Raw genomic sequence first — 21,684 nt, forward strand, 5'->3', positions numbered from 1 at the left:
GTTCAGGGGTTGAAACTTACTTCATGCTCATTATTTTGACATGTACCCGGTCGTTGTTTATATATGGCCGCTTCAGGGCTTCCTTGATCTCTTCCTGTAGATCTCGCGCTAAGGATTGGTAAATAGCGCTGTTGCTGTCACTATATTCGTCCAGGAATTCAAGATTAGCCAAGGTAAGTTGTCCTTCCACGGTATTAGGAACTGCGGAGGAATTTCTTTTAGTTTTACTGGCACTAGATAATGGTGCAATTTGTTAAGATTAAGACCGGTGTCGAAGATTTTGATTCAACGCAACCAATTCAGATACTTTTTCGTGACAACTCAATTTTGTTACCAATCAGAAAAGGAAAATGCCTAAGGACCGAAACATTCACTTACCGTAAACGATTGCATCCGCTGTCGTTGGCGGTATAGGCGGAACCGTCGATCCAAGCGGTGGAGGAGTTAGTGGATAATCTGTCATACCATTGTCTTGATTGTCGGATGAACCTGCACCAAATATACCGGCTGATTTAACTTGACTTTCTTTGGTACCAAATTGCCGAGATTCAACTGGTGTGGGATCACTACTTAAAATTACGCCTGCTGAAATATTAAATTAGTTTTTTTGAGCGTAAATATAAGGAGCCGATTCTTTGGTTTAAAAGTTGTATTACTTGCTGCCAAAATTGCTATGATAATTGCGCCAAGTATGAGTGCTGCACAAATGGCCCAGCATAGCCATTTTCTCCAGTTTTTCTTCATACGTTTATCTTTTGTTACGTATAGTTTCTCGCCCCTGTGGATTAAGCAAATAAACAAATCAGTAAAAATATCACCGAGATAATATTCTATCCTTAGGTATAAAAACCCCAAATCACAACAAATTTGAAAATGGGAAAGCAGAAACCGCAAATCCAGTTAAAAGCTTAAGCATGAATTCATTATGTACACTCAATTCAGAGATGAAAGCCAGGAGTTGCACGTGACTTCGTCTGGATGAAAGCGAACTAGAAACAAAAGCATGAAATGACAAAAAAAAATGAGCATACGTATCCGAACTATACCACTTTGACAATTGCTGAAATGACTTCAAAATCCTAGCAGCAAAGGCAGAAAGTAAAAAGACTTTCAACTGGTCATTTTAAAGGGCCCAATATCTGGTTTCAGGAAAAAGATTTCCCTCAAAATTTTCAATTTTCGTCCCCCGTGCCTGGATGGGGTTCAGCTTTGTTCCTTTTGGCAAGCTCGATCTAAATTGAGATAACAATTTTGGGTAGCCTTTGGTTCCTTTTCCATCGACTTTGAAGTTGACGACAATTTTAGTCAGTGGGTTAAAATCAGCACAGTTGAAATTACCGCATTGTGAAAGGTGTTTCTCTTGTAGTTTCTTTCAGTGAGTACTATGTCATGCCAACCACGAGGGCCCTCATTTTGGAAACGTCTTAGAATTTCTCCACAATAATTATCATCATCATCACTAACGGCGCAGCAAGCGGTATCCGGTCTAGGCCTGCCTTAATAAGGAACTCCAGACATCCCGGTTTTGCGCTGAGGTCCACCAATTCGGTAACACTAAAAGCTGTCTGGCGTCCTGGCTTACGCCGTCGTAGATATTGCCCTTATAGACTTTTCGGGCTGGAAGTGACCAGCCTATCGCAACCTATTGAGCCGGATTTTAGCCACAACCAGACGATCATGGTATCGCTCATAGATTTCGTCGCTATGTAGGCCAATTTTTAGGAGGATTCTTCTCTCGAACGCAGCCAAGAGTCCGCAATTTTTCTTCGTAAGAACCCAAGCCTTTCTCTCTTACTTCCCCTACGACCCTTACTGACATAATTTTGTTCATGAAGACGACTATGAGTGGAAAGCAAGATTGCCGAGATAGCTGTAGATAGCAATGGCGTATCAAGTCGATACTTACCGAAGGATCTAATTCTAAACAGCAAACTAGAAGAGGGAGATATATTCAGCTAAAGTGTTTCATTTTAAAACACAGCCAGGCCATGCTAAATAGCATTCCTTTTAGTCCTATTTTATATCCAGACGGTATTTAAATAATTGTCTATTACAAAATTCAGATGACTATGGTTTCATCCAGGGTAGAGGCCTGATCTGACTCCGCCTCTGCCATGGAAGCAGCACCACCGAAGTGGCCCTAGGATGTTGATGTTTGCTTATATTAATTCACAAACACCCCATGGGTGTGAATTATGTTCAAGACGAACACATGGACCAGAAAAGTTGGAGAGTGGTCTGGTTAGCCTTCAACTGGATAGCGGACTCCAAACTCCCTCGATTCTTAACAAAAATTTTCAACTTCACTTTCTTGGATCAGCCTAGTAACTTTGCCATTTCGAGCACAGTTCACTGAACTAAGTTTTGGGACCACTTGGTAGCAATTTAGTGATAACTGACTTAGTATCCTAAATTGTAACTGTATTCTTCTGTTAACGTTGCTTGAGTGTTGGGATAGGTCGGATGGTGTGCTCTTTTTTCTGTTTGCTTCACTTATTAGGACTCCCAAACCAGGTCATAATTTGGGGAGTAAGTCTCTCCTACTTTTTTGGTGCGAAGTTATCGGGAAAATTGACTTAAAAGCAATTCACCTTTCTTGAGGAAACTACATTCTCGTGTCAACAGAAGAAGGACCAACAACTTTGTGTCACCTGTTGCCACGGTGTTCTATGGAAAGGTGATGTGACTGCCAAATATTGACAATGATGATGCCCAGGGGTGCTTGCAATCAATGTACCAAATAGAGTTCAATGGGAGTCAAATATTGCCACTGCAATCATCGGCAAGTTAAACCAGCAAGGAAAAGTCACCGCTTGGACTCTCGCATATAGAGATGGACGTAAAGCGAAGAGCAGGTAATACACGGATAGACGAAGTGCGATAGGACTCTGACTAATATCGACAATATTGCTTCCAGATTATTCCTTGGTGAGCTATCTCCTGCCGTAATCTTCAAAAAAGGAATATATGTCATAAACCACAATTACGTGCCATTGCTGCCAGTTCCTTGCAATATGCTTCCACTCCAATACGATCTTCCGAGAAGCTTGCACTCTTCCAGTGTTATTCTGCGCTTTGTGGCGGTAATGAACCCATCGGTCATCCTGGGATAGTACGTTAGATTGCGGCACTCTCCAATATAACTAATATACTTGTAACTCTACTTATTTCCTTACTTATTCCTTAATTGGTTCCACCATAATTAGCAGTGCAACTTGATGAGGAAGTGGAGTAATCCTTGTACCAGTATGGATGCTAGGAAATCCCCACTTGATTCGATCACAAAACTTATTGAGAGACTGACTGACCAAGTAGCTGACTATTTATTAATCACACTATGGTGAATATTGAAGATTCCTCATGAAAATTTGAATTTCTAGAGATCTTTATCAGTGAGCAGTACCGAAGTAAGGACCCAGCTTCATGGAACCCTGAGAAATCAGGTACCACTGCCACTGGGCTCGGGACGGCACCCTCCTTAGGGTTCTTGACTACACCGGAGAGGACGGCTTTGTCTGGATTCACAAATATTAAACACCGGATCCACGGACCACCGGATCCGGTTGCGAGCTCTGGAAGACTTCTCTTGCCTTTGAATTGGTTAACACAAACTCTCGGCGTGTGCCATCCTGGCGTTCTTCCTGTGCATGGAAAGTCACGAAGGTGAGCAACGGGAGGCTTGTCGAAGCTCTTGGAACAGGTGGGTCGGCGCAGGGGGGGGGGGGTGGTACTCCCGGGGGTAATGACTCAGCAGCTGACACTGTCGTAAATTCAGTTATGAACCTGATAACGATGGCCTGCTGAGCTTCCATGCCCAAGAGGGCATCGAGGCGTGGCAAACCACTTATGTGGACGGCGGAGATTGCAGAGCAATGGAAGGAGTGTCAAAAACTCTGCCGCTTAACACAACATTCAAACGACCGGATGGAGGCATGCACCATAACGACGGAGTACAGATTAGCCAAAAGAAGACTCTGAAGCGCAATAAACAGGAGCAAAGCTCGTTGGTGGCCGTGGGGACTTGGTTACAAACTGGTAACCCGAAAAATCGAGGTTCTGCGGAAACCCTGTTCACTTAAGGCCGAAAAGATGGATGGCATTGTACGGGCACTATTCCCTGCACACTTCCTTACGAATAGAGACGTCGGCGCGGAGAGCACCGAGTATTATCCACTTTTCTCTATAAAAGAGTTGGAACAGGTAGTCCTCTCCATGAAAAACGAGGAGCGCGTGCCTGAAAGAGAGCATTTTTCCTTCTTCTTGGAAGATGGCGAGGCTTGCAATGATCAGCGAGTTTCCATGCAGGGAGATCCAAAGCTAATGCTGTCATGCCAGTATTGTATGCCGTTGGTTGAGCCCAGGCACATAGCCGCCGAGCTCAACGAGTGGTGCTCTTCGTAACGCTTGACATCAGAAACGTCTTTAATTCCGCAAGGTGGAAAGACATTCTAGACAATACTTTCCACGAGCCTAACTAACTCTTACGGATATTGAGGGACTCCCTGAAGAACCGCTCCCTGCTCTATGAAACGCTAGAGAGTCAGAAAAGAGTGGAGGTCACGTCAGGGATAGGGCAGGGATCCATCCTAGGGCCGGACCTCTGGAACATTTTCTATGATAGTCTGTCTAAACTTGACATGCCAGAAGAGCTACTCATGATCAGTTATGCAGATGATGTCGCCGCGTTTGTTGTTGGACGCGCTATAGAACAGGCGAAAAATAGCCTTGGCATATTAAGCGACGGTTAACCGGATGGATGACTGTTCATGGTTGCAGCTTCGCACTGGAAAAAACTGACTAAAAAGAGAATTCCGACCATGCGTCCCATATCGTTCGGCGAGTCGATAATCGAGTCAAAATCAACGTCAAAATACTTTGGACTGACTCTTGACTCAAAGGTGAGCTTTTTCGGGCAAATTAAAGCAACAGCGAACAAAGTTGAAGCTGGAGTTTCGGCGCTAAGTAGGTTAGTGGAAAATATTGGAGGCCTTATGTCTAGCAGGCGACGTCTCCTGATGAGTTCAACGCAGTCTGTCTTGCTCTATGGCAGCAAGGAAGTATATCGTAAGCGTCTCGCGCAAGTACAGAGAGGGGACCTTGCGGGTGGTGTTTGCGTACCGCACTCTCTTTGAACGGGCAGTGATGGTCACCTAAATGCGGAGCTGAATCGGAAGCATATTAGTGACTATTTCCTCACCCCCAGCTCTTAAGTGGGCATAGGTTTTCTGTCTTACCTGCATAAGATTGGAAAGGCACGATCTCCGGATTGTGTGTTTTGCAATGGAGTTGTGGACGATGCCCATCACACTTTTTTCCTTGTGGACGGTGGAATGAGATTCGTCAGCAGCTCTATTTCCCTATTCAAACACAGGGGATCTCTCTCAAGACAACATTGTCGAGGAGCTGCTGAGAAGTGCTCACAGGTGGAGCCGTAATGCCCATTACAATCGAGTCCTTCTTGTTGCAAAGAAGGAAGAGGGTCTCTCTAGTTCACTTGCACCTCCCCCCTTCCGTTGGTGAAAGGAATTCCCAGATTTGAAGGCTCCGCGAGGTGGGAGAGCTCGGGGACTAGCCCGAAGTAATGGGACAAAAGGTTCTAGACTAGCTTTCTGACAATGTATATAACAATAAAAATAAAGCTCTCAGCATCGGCAAAAATATTATCAAAAGCGAAAACCTCCCGCTTATCTCCAAGCTAGTTGCCAACCCGAAATTTAAAATTTTTTTAACAAACACTTGTTGAGAATTGAATTGTTATGCTACGTAACCTGCAGAGGTCAGTTATTGTCAACTTTTCGACTGTTACGCATAGCTTGTGCTCGTGCTTGATGAAAGCAGATTTTTCTTCAGTTTTTGGTAACTACTCTCATGCACCAAAAGTAATAAATAATTCAAAATGTAAAGCTGCTGCATTCCATGCTTTCTAATTTTGAACATCATGCACTTTTGCACTTTATCCTCTGTCGCAAATAATTTCACAACATTCCCGCAGAAATCCATCTGAATTTTCATTCAAGTTTTAAGCGAATAAAAAAATGTCTACATTACAATAATAACTAATTCAAAAAAACTTAGTTTATTCAATAACAACTCGTCTTTGCTTTCACTGCAGTCTCCGTTTAATTGCAATTGATTTGTTTTAAAAGTATCTACTACCATTATGCGGAATCGTGCTGATTTCGCTTGTAAAAATTTATTCAAAAAAAAAAGCCGACATTTCTCCAATGTTTTATTGATTTATAACAGTGGTTAATTGTCAATCAAAGATACATTGATAATCAATCAAACTTTTTTTTATGAGATAGAAATATTTATTACATCACAAGGGACTGAATCTCGATCGTGCCCTTTACTGCAAAGATTTCATTTTACGTAACATCTTGAATGTCATTTACAATTTTACATGTTTGCGGTATATGCTAATAGAATTAGATAAAGATTCATCTTATTTATATCTTTTGATTCAATGCCAAAAAGTAGGAGCTTGTTTTTTAATGAGAATATTATAAATTGTTTTTATTCAACTGCGGAATATCATTGATACGAATGAGGGGTTATTCCGCTTTATGGGACTGGTTAGTCACCCGAGGGGGCGATCTTAAGTTTGGTTAGCAGTAATAGAATGAAAACAACTTGCGGCATGGGCCGAAAGATGCTCTATAAAATATCGGATTATAGATAATGAAAGTCAAAGTTCCTCGAACTTAATTGGAAACAATAACCGGATCGAATTTAAACGAAACCCGGCGAATATAACAATAATAAAAGGGGTTGGGATAGTCAGGGAGCATTATTCAAATGTGTAGATACTTATAAACTCAGACTTCTCGAGACCCCCAATGCCGCCAAGAGAAGTGGCCTATACAGCAATACATAGTAAGCTAAAGTTGAAGGAAAATATTGAATAGAAAATATTATTGGAATTTCCGAAGAGCAGTAACCGGAAAAATTAGTTATATGTATGCATACGGATGCCACAAACCCCCATGCTAGGCATAACGCATTAACGACACATACGCGCCATCAGTGTTGGTTCCTGCTTCAACAGCCTTCACGATATTCAATTTTCCGAGAATTTTTCACTGTTATTCCACCGTTCTGCGGGCAACACCCTCCTCGACCATTCTGGAGTAGTTGGTTCCATTGCATTGCATAACCCGGACTGTAGTTGTTGTCTTTTCTCAGTATACCCACTATCATTTCCGGTTTCTAATCAATACTTCCACGAAAATCTGGCCTATACACCCATGCTTTGAGATAGTTGCATTTCAAGATTTGGAGTAAAATCACGAAGGTAGATCTAGCGTTGACAGTACAATGAGTGACATCAAATTCGGTATCGCCCTTGAGAGAAACAGTGATATCTAGATATGCAAACTATTCTATTCTAATCATTAATGCAAATACTTTGAGTGAGATGACCAGTCAGAGTGAGAACCTTACCTTGAATCCAATTTTATTTGCCTCCTTCCCCAAATAGAGGACTATTTGGGAGAGGTCGACGCCAGTGTAAGAAAGCAAGCAGATGTTAGCAACATCTTTTAAGGTGTTTTATTAAAGAAGGCCTTGTCCATTGAACCCCCACCCCTTTTGAGACTGCATGAAGAACATCATTGATAACAAAAAGCAAAAATCGCAGTGACAAGACCCTGGTAGAATCTCTGCTTGCCTTTCACCCTACATTCATAGTTATTTGCCTATTTGTAGTTGGGGGTATCTGAGGAAGGATGACATTGTTCACTGAATCCTTCACGATAGCACTACGAATAACGATGACGGGAAGGACGTTGACAGAATGCAATTTTATCTCGATGCAGTATGAGACATTTTGCGCTATCAGGTTTCTCCGGAATAGCCCTCATGTCTAGAGCTTGGCAAATACACCTTTTTTTGAGTATTTCAACGGACGACCACTCTATCTACCCATGGAAGAGATCTATGATTCCCAGGATTACGAACAAGTGGAAGTCATAACTCTACAGAAATTGCAGGTATTGCAATACCGTCAAAGCCGGCGAATTAAATTTCTTGAATGCATCGATGGCAGAGATGGCTTCAATTCTTGTTGAAGAATCCAAATGTAGTAGCGGCTAGACATTTCAATACTGAGAGGTGGAACTTCGCCAGATGCCATGTGATCTAGAAGCTTCATGACATCCTCTTTCAACCATCTAAGGAACTCGTCATCATGGATGAGGATCAAGATTTACGACCATTAGCAAGTTACCTTGTAATACGGTATATGGTACCGCTTCAGCAGTCCATCATTTTGTCATGGCGCTCGTTACACTGTATGTTCCCCCCCCCCCCCCTTCGCTCAGAGGTAACAAACGAAAAAGTCAAGCCAAGTTACACTAATCATCCGCATCTTATGGCGCTCCTTCGGGTCTTGTGGTATGTGTGGTCAAATTCCCATTAATATTCTCTCGCGATCTTTTCAGGACTACTGCCGTCTGATAAGCAAGACACTTCAGAGCTATTGAATTATAGCTGGATCATGTAGGTGCTATTGAACCGGGAGGGTGGAAGCTTTGCAGAGGAGGACATCCATCAATTAAAAATAAAACTAGGTAGCTTGCTCCTACTACAATATATTTTAATAGTTAGTAAATACGTATTTCGAAAGCTACTTACTTTCTTCCTCAGTACTTAAGCTATTTATTTAGAAGAACTACAAGCATCGGAACGATAACTACATCCATCAAGTTGCGGCCCCTTTGGAGGTTAGTTTTAGCGCCTATCTTGTCCTATCCCTCCAGAAGGCAACTTTTACATCTACTGCTGACGCGAAGTGAACCTATTGAATAGATGCACATTGCTGGTCAGTTAAACCCTAACTGATCTCATTGCAGTCGCGTTACGCGAATAATCCGTCACCAATGACGAGTCCTAAATATAGGCCATGTTTCCTACTAATGTCGGAGCAGGGTGTTTCTAGAGTCCACTTTGGCATTCAAAGTAAACTACCAGGATCATAACAACTTTTGAAAGTTTACTCAATACTGGATTGAGTTCGAAAAGTCTCCTCCTTTCCTTCTTCACTCTGTCGGAAGTATCCGTTGGTGTAAAGCACTATGCTCTTCAGGTGTTTCTCGATCAAAATCTGGCAATTAATATCCGATATCAGTTTGTAAGGGGTGGGGGATGCAATAAGCAATAGGAGTAGAATTCATCCTCATTTCTGGCAAAGTTACCAGAGTACAGTAATACAATGCCACAAGATAGGGAGAGAGAATGCATTCTGGGGAGCCTCGATGCAAGGAGCGTTTATGCGGTATTCGGTATTTATACCGCTGCCGGCTAATTGAGTGGGGACGGAAATCGGCCATAACAGCGATTCCAAATCAAATATTACAAATGTCATCTTTGGTCGCGACAGCTCCTGCGATAGAACGTGGTTTTGACAAATTTTTATTCAATTTACGTGTCGGAGAATGATAATCACGCAGTTACCACCGACATCACGCGAAACCTACATAGCAGGAAACCTAACCACGGCCACTCCACATCTACAAATTAGCTGTTCTAAGGAAGGAATAAATGAAAAACGGTCTTAATGAGTAAAGATCTCTATCTTAATTGCCGTATAATATCAGGCACATTCACCAATAAAATTTTAAGGAATCTGAAAAATAAGGTCGGTCATCCCTGAAATAGTAAGATAGAAGTAATTCCTGTAGACTTGCTGTAGGATAGATGATCGATAGATCCTTTTTAATTAGCTATCCTGACAGGACAGAATAGTTTGTTGAATTGAACTGAAGCTAAGCAAAAAACGCACTTTGACGCCCTTAGGGAAATTTCTAACTTTAAGGAAAGGAAATTGTTGATATTTCAGTGAACATCAAAGCCTTCATCCTTGCTACAGTACAAGATATAACAAAACGGCGTATTATAATGATCAATTTGGTTCCCTCTTATGTCAACCAACTAACGAAGCTTTAATATGCTATTTCCATTATTGATGTCCAAAAGGCGGGCAGTATGGTACCAAGCCTCGTAAAAAGCATTAAAACCAAAAAAATAATTTCAATAGCCAGAATTTACATTCTGTAGCAAAGAAAGCTTAATCAGAAAGATTATTAAATCCATATAGCAAAAAAGGATTGTGTGGAACTGTTCTTAAGCCATTGGTTTCTACAACATTCATAACAATTATTGGACTGGAGAGGAGTCTTGAGCCTCGTGCTGGACATTCGCCTAGAAAAAACTCGGAAACGGTAGTCATAGTGGTTTAAAAGAATTCTGTAATTTCAGGGAAGGATAGGGTAGGGTAGGTGAACGCATTTATGCAAGGATATGCCATTGGACTACCAAGTAAACATCAACCCTTCACAAGGAAACTAGCTTCGAAAGGTTCTAAAAGTAATGTGTAAATTTTGAGCTAACTCCCCCACTTAAGGAAACTTTCAATTCAGGAATTCTTTCCACAAACGAGAGGGGAGAGGAGGAAGAGGATTGTTAGTTCAAGATACCGCTTCTTTACATCCATCAAGCTCACCCTTTTCCGCAACAAAATAAACCCCAATATAATACATAAATGACCTTATCTGCCAACGCTCCTTGTTAACAACGTTGCCTGGAGGGAGACTTCTGTGTCTGGGTGAACGGTGTCCGCCCCTCCCGTCCCAATTTGTACAGGTAATGCTTGAAATCTCCATGCGCGCATAGAAGTTGGGTTTAGGAAATAATAAATTTCACGCTTCCGATTCATCCATGAGCCGCACAGTCCCCTGCCTTTTGACTTATCTTGTTAAAAGAGTTGCCACTCATTATATATACGTTGCCATTCTTCATAAGCAACAAGCACGCTTTGGTCTGCTTGTAGATAGATAGCTTTACGCTCCTTAGAGAGGAGGGCAATGGGGATCATTTCTACAGTAATCACCGGCGCCATTTTAATGAGTGCCATAGGCAGTCACCACCCACAAAGCTTTCTATATCCACAACAAGAAAAGGTGTTACGATACATCTCCTTGCGAAAGGTGTCAGGTCAAAGCTCACCTTGATAGAGCAGAATCGACTACATCGCGCTCATTGGAAACATTTTCTAGTAGATGTAAGGCCTCCAACATTTATCATAGGCCGACTTAAGGCTCAGACTTCAACTAGAGCCTTATCTGCTGCAGCTTTGATTAGCTCGAAAAAGCCCATCTGTGAGTCAAGCAACCCTCAAGGTGCATTAGGGCATTAGTTTTGACTGTATAATCAACTCGCCGGTTGATACAGGATGCAGGGAGTCCCTTCTTGTCAGAATAATTAGTATGTTTTCTCCAGCACAAGACTGAAACCATAAGCGGTCATCCATCCCCTGACTTGTTGCATCAGCAGGTCAAGTCTACTTTGAGGCTGTAAAAAAGTGCATGCAGCAACAAATGCTGCAACTTTATCCAGAAAACCGATCAGGTGCGCCTCTTCTGGCAATAGCGAGTCTCAGCAAATTATCATAGCAGCCATTCCGGAAGTCTACCCCTGGACCTCTAGCGTCTCATAGAGCGGTTTCTCATATAATTCCTCAATATCCTAAGATATATCAAGACGCGTGCAATCAATTTTCAAGTGTGCCTAACTCGTCTTACGGAATTTAAGGTATTTTAGACATAAAGCATGACGAGGAGCAACACGTATCGCTTCGGTGACTATACTCCTAATTAACTTTTTGAGCACTTCTCCGGCCAAGTCAAGCATATACAGTGGTTGGTATTCACATGGTAGGCTAGGGTCTCCTTTCTGTTTGTTGATCAAGACAAGCCTCGCTACCTTAAAATGACAAAAAAAAATGCCCCAAGCTCTTTCCGCATCAGAAGAACAGTAGGCCTTCAACAGGATGCATCTGATGTGTCAAAAATAAGCTGGTTGCGGGTTAGGACCAAAAAAGTTACTATTGGAGGGGCGAAACGAATGATTGACCAACGTGACAATGACAATATATGGTTCCAGGGTTATATGTTTTGGCCTCTGTTTTACAGTATAATGTGTGATGAAGAGATTTGCCATCACATGGTAGGCTTGGTAACATCGATATATTTTATAGACGATAGGGTGATTCGCCCCGAAGGTGTAGGATATGTTAATCGAACCGAACCTAGCAGACAAAGCGAAGAAGGGGCTCACGAGGTCATTTCAAATTGATCACTAGATACCTGGAAATGATGAACTTCAAAAGACGTTTAGACTACGCCCGAGACAAAATAGCGAAGGCTAGTTCATCCGCAACAAAAGTGATGCCTAATAGAGGGTGACCAAAATGTTTTCGCAGGCTCCTCATCGCAGGAGACGTGAGCAGTGGATAAAGCTGTGAACTAAAGGAGAGTGGAATCAGCAATCCAGCCAACCAGTTTTCGGCGCGCGCAGCATAAGAAGTGAACAAGTCGGACTATTTGAATTAATAAAGTTTTAGGATTCTACATCGAATATACAGCCATGTATGTATGTATAGAGTTTTGCAAAAATACAAAAGAATTTTGAACAAACTCAAAGGAATCGTCTCCGAAAAAATCAATGAATCAATATCAGCATATAGATATACACAACTAGCGGTTGTATAGAAAAGTAGAGAGCCAAAAAAGCTTGCCCTTATGCTCACGTCCCAGTAGAATAGTATTTGAAGGGATTTTAAAAGCAGAAAGATATTATATAAGGACAGAAGATATCGAAGACCGGATACATGTACAGTTTCCACCCAAAACCTGGGGCCCTGTGAATAAATTTAGAAAATTCTGAATAGATTTAGTTACCAATTAGTAAATTTTTCTTTTTCATGAGCCTTTATCCCGTTCACAAGATGGGTCGGTTCATCGTGATCGGTTTCAACATTTGGCTCTGTCAAACGCCTGATCAAGTGTCCGGATAGCTGAGTGGTTAGAGCGCAAGGCTGTCGTACGGAAGGTCGCGGTTCAAATCTCACTGGTGGCAGTGGAATTTGTATCGTGATTTGACATCGGATACCAGTCGACTCAGCTGTGAATGAGTACCTGAGTCAAATCAGGGTAATAATCTCGGGCGAGCGCAATGCTGACCACATTGCCTCCTAGTGTACCGTTACGGTCTTGAATGAAGTGCTCTAACACACTTCAAGGCCCTGATCCAACATGGATTGTTGCGCCAACGATTATTATTATTATTATTAAACGCCTGATCTGGATGCAATCACGAGGCTTTTAAATCCCCATCCAGCGTATCAAGTCACCGTTGTTTCGGCCGGCTTTTGGTCGTTTACAATCGGCTTCGATGTTGAGACCATCTTCCCAAGTGAATTCTCGTTAGCGTGAATTACTTGCCCATACCATCGAAGATGCCTCTTTCTCAGTTTTTCCACGATTAGTGCAACCCCATAACGATCGCCGATATCCTCATTTCGGATGCGATCAAAATGTGTCACGCCACTAGTCTAGCGCAACATCTTCGTCTTCATTAACGCAAGACGCCCTTCATTGTGGTTTATAGTCGGTCAACACTCAGATCCATAGAGAGCGACATGACGGACGACATTGCGGTAAATTTTAGACTTGTAAATTGATGGATGTAATACAAAATTTTGTGACTATTGGGTAATTGCCTCCGGACACCAAGATCTGGAAACGGCTTCAGTATTTGTATGAAATGATCAAGCTGCAGTCAGGTACAATATTTTTGTGTCTAAATCTTAGACGCAGGATTCAAACCTAGTTATCTTATATAAAACTCTAACAAGGAAAATGGAAGCAGCCTAATTTACAATATACAGGACTAGGCTGAGCCAAATTAATTGTAAACGTAACTATCTGAGAGAAAAAAGCAACATTCTTTTGATATCATTGAAATGTTCAGGGGTTCAGGCCCGGTGGCTCAAAATCAGGGTCTGAAGGTACCAAAACCAATTGTTTTAACAAAAAAATTATTAGAGACCTAAACCTATGAGAACATTATATGTAAATGATGATTTTAAATGAACAATAATTCCACAACCAAACTTAAACTCTATTCTTGTATGATACAATTAATCCGAGGTACACCCCAAAAACACACAACAATGGAATTGTTAATTCAATTATCATAAAACTTTCACATTTTACCGCCATGTATGATTATTTACAAATCATCCCGAAATAAGAAAACAACTGTGCATTCACATGTAGTCCAAAACAGATATAACTCGCATTTAAGACCAATTTAACAAAACAAGATACATTTCTGACTCCCAAAATCAACTGCACACCAGCCAAAATGTATCTTGTTTATCACCAAATTTTTCAAATTTTACCGAAAAATGTATCTGACCAATTTTCTGATTTGTTTGATTTTTATTAATTCGTGCGTTAGGAAAAGGATAAACTTTTTAACGATTGAATGAAAAGTAAGTCACACAGGGGGTACCTCGCAACTTTAGTCCAATTCTTATAGTCCACAACGCCTTGTGCAGGAACGTTAATTGAATGTCCCCAATGATCTACGCCACGATTACCATGCGGATTACTGAACGACACACTATAAGAGAATATGTAGGACTTTGTCAAAATTTTTGTCAAAAAATATTGACATTGTGTGTGTTTGTTTGTGCTTGTGCTATGTACTTGAAGGATATACCCTTGCCTCTCTAGTCTGTAGAGAGCAGTCTCCTTCTATTTTGTAAAAGGACTATTTTCCCATTTTATACAATTCCGTGTTGAGGGTGAATAGATGATGTGTGCACACCCTGAAAACTTACACCCCATTAGCTATTAGGGCTTACCTCATGTATTTCCGGTGTTCATTGACTGGTACAAAGTATTCATCGTAAGGATCCCCGATCTCCACTTCAGCTGTATCCTTTTTGATTGGCAAACCGTTTCCATGACCATTGCCGTGACCATTTGTCGGTTTATTTAAATTAATTAATTCTAGGTTTACCGCTTCTGTAAGAGAAACAAAACGGAGATTAAATTTCTGTAAATTTTAATTTTCGTAAATATTTGTAAATTTGAATCAAAAAGCTTTTATGTAAATGTCAAGGCCGAATTTTTATTTTTGGAGCTAGCTGATGGCCTTTGAATTAATTGTGGCGACGCATCGTCGCGTGATAATCATTTTCTTTTATATTCAAAATGAAGTTATTCTTATGTTGATAATCCCATGAGAATGTCAATGCTTAATAGTTGAGAAAATATTTATAATTTAAAGAAAAGTATAGCCTTCAATTATCAAAAGAATAAAATTAAGATTATGCTTCCATTTGGATGCATATTCATTGCTGTCTTGTATTTAAATAATAAACCTTAGCAGAGGCTGATATTATTGCGAATTAGTGCAAATGACGACTATTCAATTAACAATTATTCACAATATGCTTTCTTTTTTAAACGTTTTCCACTCCCTCTCAATTACATCTGCTGCCAATTATGGGAATAGATACAGTGTTGACGACAGCTGTTTTTTTGTTAGTACTGCCCCGTAGTCTTCAATCCACGTCACCATTCAAAGCAAATGCTTTAGTCCTCAGAGTTCCAAAAGGAACTCAGAGGATTTCACAACTATCGCCGTACGAATCGAAAAACATGCAACGAAAGAGAAGTCTCAAGATTCCTCAAGACTATTTCGTTATTGAGAATCTTTTCACGCAAAAAAAGCGTTATCAATTATTCAGCCAGATCCGGATAATTACTTCAACGAAGCCGAGCGCTTTATATGTCTCAAAAAGAAAAGTTACGTCTTGGTCGTTCAACCTGAGTACCGGCCGTGTGGGCCTAACCCTACGGTCATCATAGAAACACAGATTGATTTAGTGACCACAATCAGATCCCAGCTGTGATTAGCATAATGGTACCAGTGGAGACTCAGTACTCATATTAGTGGATGAAAAACCTGCGTAAAGTCTGCAACGAACTAAGGAGTACTGTTATACGGCAAAACTGCACGCTTGAGCCTACAAGGAACACTGTTCACATTATAGACTTAACCATAACCCCCATGAAACTCCCGCTGGAGTGGTAGCTGGAAATAATTGGGCTGAGAACTCATATCTCAGGAATTCTCCTGAGACATATGAATTCAGAGGGGTATCTCGGTGCCCATGTTACCAAATAACCTCTGGTGAGGCTTTAAATAAATCTCCGTAAAGACTCGTGCCTAATTGTCCGGAACCCTGGATCATTTGCCCATTACATCACGACCAATAAGTCAATGTGAATACAGTATTTCCCGGTGCCACCACGTGGAGCTTCTTCTTGGTGACTTGGGGTTAACTTCGCCAACAGGGTTGCTACCCCGTCTGCTATTTCGTCACCAATAAGCACCCCTGAACTGAACCACACCGTCTTCTTAAGGCATGGATTGATTTTGTGACCACAATCAAAGCTCCACTATAATAAGCACATCGATGCCAATCTATACTGAGTACGTGGCTCAGCATTCATACTGGTGGATGCAAAACTTACCTAAATCTCTACAGAACTAAGGAAGGTGACACCCGAGTTGAAACGTAACTCCGCATTTGAAGGTCGAAGGACGGATCCAGACTACCTCAAGGTTCAGTGGGAACCCCATACCTTCGGTTTCGTTATGAAGAAGTTTTATGAACCCCTTCTCGGCTAACATTTCAACCTTCAAACCGAAAGCAAACCGGCAACCTTCGGGTCAAAAATTGGTGTCCACGATGCCTATAACTTCAAGATTCCTTTTCATCTCCCTGCATAACATACTTGCCAAGACGAGGAACCTTTGTCGCATCTGGTCATCGGTGTACCACAAAAGAATCAAATTAACACATTTGAGGTAGCAGCATTTTTGGACCAAGAGGATGAGTTTGAGCTGCACGTTTGTTCGTGACAGAATTTTAACCCCTCAACAATTTCGTAAGGAAATTTTCATGCATTTCCATGATGGTCACCCCAGGCACATCGCGTATCTAGCTTCTTGCCAGGTACGGAATCACTTTTGGCCGATGGCCCGAATTCGCAAGAGAACGAGCACCACAACATGGAAGACGCTTGAGCTTTCGATGCACTTGTTAGCACATCACATTCCATAAACCGTTTGTGCATGAGCGCGGTTAGAGATGCAATTTTTTAGAAGTAGGTTTACGAATGAAAACTTCACCAATATTTGATATATTGGCTAAGCTTCGTGTTGCAATATCCGAAAAATAAAATATAAAATATTTAGCCGTTCGGGTTACTCGCTTAAATCTTTTGTTTCCTTCATAATTTTCATAATCTTGTCTGAAGATGGACTTTTTCTCTCATACGGGCACTAACAACGAATTGGACTATGTATACCATAGGAAATGAACAGCAATTGATGTTGTAATCGGTGATATTTGAGAAAGGAGCGAAACAATCGTGGTAGAAAGTTTTTTAACAGTAGACAGGTTTACTGAATTTTTGTAATAAATCTTAAGAAATCTAAAGAGTCGTAAGAGAATTTTTGCAAAATATCTATAGTCGCAACGTTTTAAAATCTTAGAGTATTTGCAGAAAATACAAACTTTACTGAAAATTCAAACCTTCTTTCCTTTCATCCTCTCCCTATTCAACGTTGTTGGCCTGAAGCTTCGTAATATTAGCAAGATTCGTACATGCAAAGCACACATAATAACCAATCTTATATCGCTTCGACTTATTTTATAAATAGCATTATCAAACGCTGCTTGCAACTCATATCGGTAAAATGTTCGCCTAAATCGGCCGGCCACAATCAGGTCTGCCAGTTAGTTACCCCTGACCAGCTCGCAGTAAGCCGCCGGCCGGAACGTGGATGGGATCCGGCTGGTCTATCTGTTTGGGCTGTCCAGGCGGCTGGTGATCGAAAAACAATTCGATTATCCGGTCGACCTAGGGATAAGGCAAACCGTTGCGTTGGCGCGCCCTGTTGTTGGTTACCGCACAGGCCGTTTACACACTGAGAAAGAATTGCATGTGCATCTTTATAACTGGTAAACATTTTTTATGAACATTTAAACACAAAAATATCTCAAATTTGCATCCCAACGCTTTTCCCAGGCAGAGTTAAACTGATGGCACGCCCCGCCCATTACGTAGATGGTATTTTAATAGAGTTTCAGCGACAGCATCTTATGCTCCACGTAGCCAATGCCTCACCAATTCACATCTTTGATTTGCACGTGTTAACGATTAGCTCGGGGCACTCCGCCATTATTGGCACTGATTTCCTCACGCATCAAGGTTTGCTGATTGATGTCAAGGAAAAAAATTGGTTGAATCACTAACTGACATCATTTCAAAGCAATTTAGACATTCCTGTAGCCATTCTCCGCATCCCCATCTCAAGTCGACACACCATCTGGTAAACTAGGCGTCCAATACTCAATTTTGATGAACAAGCTCAACGACATATCACCTCATAGCACTACCATGTCATTGCCCCATCTCCCCGTTCAACATGAGATCTACACCACGAGCCGGTTTTCCAGCGCCCAAGTAGGTTTCGTAAGGAGCAATTCACATTCCTGCACGAGCTGACTATCGTTTGCCCTTCAGCCCCGTTTCGTTCCGAATCCAGATAGTTCCTGGCAAGTTACAGGAGACTACAGACATCAAAATGCCTGTACTATTCCGAATCAATGCCCACTACCGATCGTCGAAGACCTACTTCAAAAGATCAGAGGCAAAGGTCTCTCCAAAGATCTTCGGAAAGCTTTTCATCAGATTCCAATCGCCGAGAGAGACATACCAAAGATGTCTATCACGACTCTATTCGGCCCTTTTGAATTTACGCGTTTATCGATGGACCAACGCAATGCAGCCCTGTCTCTCCAACGCGCAATGAACTATCGTCTGTTGGGCTATCCATTGGCAAAATGCAACCGGGATGATCTTTTAATCGCCTCGAATACCTGCAAGATTCTACACAAAAGCGAGACTTCACCTAAACCCCGACAAGTGCGCCGTCGGTAAAATAAATATCTCAGCTGCATCGCTTTCGACGATCGACACACAAGATCCAGGCCATTGAATGTTTCCTGAAGACCGACTTCGCTCCTGACCTTCGTCGTTTCCTCGGCATTTTTAATTTCTACCCCCGCTGTATCCCCAAGGCGGCGAAAATCACGGTTCCACTCAATGACCTAGTTAAATGCCTGCCAAACAAACCAAATCGCTAAACCTGTGCGGGGGTGGCATTCCAGCGTCACAGAACAGCGCTTTTCGGACGCGCCACGACAATATTCTTGATAGCGTTGAGGAGCGACGCCTCCGCGACGACTGTTAGTGCGACACTTGAGCAGGAATTTCCTTCGGGCACCTAGAGGCCACTAGGTTCTTCTCGAGAAAGTTTTCAGATATTGAAAGGCGATATTGCTCATACGATCGCGCGCCTCTCGCCATATATTCTGCTGTTAAACTTTCTATTTTCTCTCAAAAAAAAAACATCCTTTCACGGCCTATACGGACCATCGCCCTCTCATATACGCAACACAACAGCGAACGGCCTTGTTCGTTACCGCCAAGTTCGTCAGATGGGTGCCGTTAGTGCATTTGAGTCCGCGGTGTTCATTGAGTTTGGTAAACTCCTGGGTGTTAATCGGGAACGGGCAACTTCATACTGCCTAAAATCAAACGGCATGGTGGAGAGGTCACACGCTCTCCTATCGCTCTTGCCAACAGTTCTCCTCGGTCTCCAAACGGCATTCAAGGAGGGGTTCATTGCAAATCATAGTAATCTGCTGGCCAAACCACCATCTTTCGTTGAGGGCCTAAGACATCTTATTATAGCCACCACCTTGCCCCATGGGGTTAAAGGAATCCATGCTGCAAAAAATCCATTGGATCCACCATATTCAGAACCACACAAAATACTGCCCTGAATCAGTGAGCGTTTTGTCTAATTGGTGTTCTTTTTCTGGTCTAGCTATATCCTTTCAGCCAAGCTTCTTTAGCAATTATATCAAGCTTTACCAGGACTTTTTTCTGCGCCCGGTTTTGATCTTGTCTTGTAACGTAGCCACTAACAGAGATGATTTGAAAGAAATGTTGCATTTATGTCTATCGCCACTTTTTGGATAAGATGCTGAGGAGCCTTAAAGCCTTAAAGGTTGAGGATTAGGTGAGAGCTGGCATGGGTTAAGCTTCGAAGAGGACGTAAAGATATACCGACAGAGAACAGTCTTGATGAAGAAACAAACAATCAAGGACGTATTGCCTTTGGTTGTGAAACCTAATAAGTAAACATTAAACTAACCAGCATTGCAAGGCTCTTCATGATACGAATTGGGGCTAGGAATAATTGACCAGAAATCAGAAATTTATCTCAGAATACAGTTGCATGCTCTTTAATCTTAACTTAGTGTTACTGATTCCGAAACAATTCAGATACTCTAAGAGGACCAACCGGAGCTAATTTAGTAAGATTTTTAAGGCCAAATATCTCAATACACCTATTGGTAGCATTCGTACCATAGGCGAACTGAAGTCAAAGGTTCCAAATTCCAACAATAAAAGTCGCCTTTAAAGTCTCGTGCTCAGTAAAATGCAGCAGCAAGACAGTACCACCATAGTGGAATAAAAGTCCTGGGGGATTTAATGAGAGTACCGGCCGTGAAGGCATAATCCCACGGTCCTCTTCGGACACGGATTGATTTTGGGACCACAATCCGAGCCCCGCCATGCAGAGCACAGCGGTCCTGGTTTATACTGAGTGAAGGCTCAGCATTCATACCAGTGGATGCGAGGCCTATCTAACACCTTTGCCGCAACTAAGGAGTACGGCACCCGAGTTGTACAGAGCAACTTCACGCTCGAGCTCCGAGGAGTTCTGCCCGCGATGTAGGCATAACCACAACTACCATGAAACTCCCAGTAGGAGGCCAACCGAAAATAATTGGGCCGAGAACACATCCTCCAAGAATTCTCGTGGAGCATACACCATAGTGGAATGAACTTCTATCTAATCCCAGGAAGATTTCTTGGGAGATCTTCAATGTTTGCGTAGGCATAAATGCTGGCAGATGTACAAGAAGTGCCTAAGAGCATCATCAGGATGGCCAAGAGATTGTTCTGCCTGAACTGTTGCGAAAATATTGAAGACTTGAACGACTCAGCAGGATTCTTACTACAGAACAAAGGAAAGAATATATGACGTGGTTTCGTCCAGGGCAAGGCAACTCATCAGACGCTGTCTCACTACTGCCTGGGAGCCCTAAGTCCGCCATCCACTTGGTGGCGAGCCGGACTAGTTGGAAAGCAACATACTTCACTGCAGCCATGTCCTTTTTGCAATTTGGGTGCTTGTTCAAGAATGAGGAGCCCGTGAATCACACCCGTGGAAGCATGTTGCTTTCCAACTGGTCCGGTCCGCCATCAAGTGGATGGCGGCCTTAGGATTCTCTTGATTCCTAAAACAAATCTAAAGGAATCTTTTTTTAACCAATCATATGCTTTTTGGGCTTAATCTTCTGCAGAGATTCTGGAGTTACTAGTTCGGACGAATTTTCTTGCAAGCAAGGAAGACTGTGCACAAAACCTTCATTTGAATGTTTAGTAGCCGCGGAGGTCAAAAAAGTATCCTGGCACGATGCAAAGTTATTTTGGAGACAAAACCTAGAACTGTCGATGAAGAAGGCTACTTGCCAAAATAGTTGTTTAGATGTAGACAGCCGTAGTTTGGCCAATTCTAATTTATGGTCCTATTGTATGGTACCTCGGGGTAAGTAGGGAATGTAACAGAACCAAACTTAGCTGGATCTAAAAAACTCCATATGTGGACACTACCGGT

The 21,684-nt window shown here is 42.0% G+C and overlaps 1 protein-coding gene across 3 annotated transcripts in view; it reads right to left on the bottom strand.

The window, feature by feature from the left end:
• The window catches only part of LOC119659942, a 254,566-nt gene that overhangs the window by 25,489 nt on the left and 207,393 nt on the right, over nt 1–21,684 (bottom strand). For 2 of the 3 annotated variants that reach the window (XM_038068284.1, XM_038068283.1), the window contains 5 exons: nt 14,711–14,873; nt 14,356–14,466; nt 657–778; nt 379–585; nt 21–201 (listed from right to left, as the gene is read on the bottom strand). In XM_038068284.1, the coding sequence (XP_037924212.1) occupies nt 21–201; nt 379–585; nt 657–778; nt 14,356–14,466; nt 14,711–14,873 (784 nt within the window). The remainder of the gene's footprint in view (nt 1–20; nt 202–378; nt 586–656; nt 779–14,355; nt 14,467–14,710; nt 14,874–21,684) is intronic. The other variant, XM_038068285.1, reaches the window with a different exon arrangement.

The sequence above is a fragment of the Hermetia illucens genome, chromosome 6, assembly GCF_905115235.1.
Source record: "Hermetia illucens chromosome 6, iHerIll2.2.curated.20191125, whole genome shotgun sequence".
NCBI classification, from domain to species: Eukaryota; Metazoa; Arthropoda; class Insecta; order Diptera; family Stratiomyidae; genus Hermetia; species Hermetia illucens.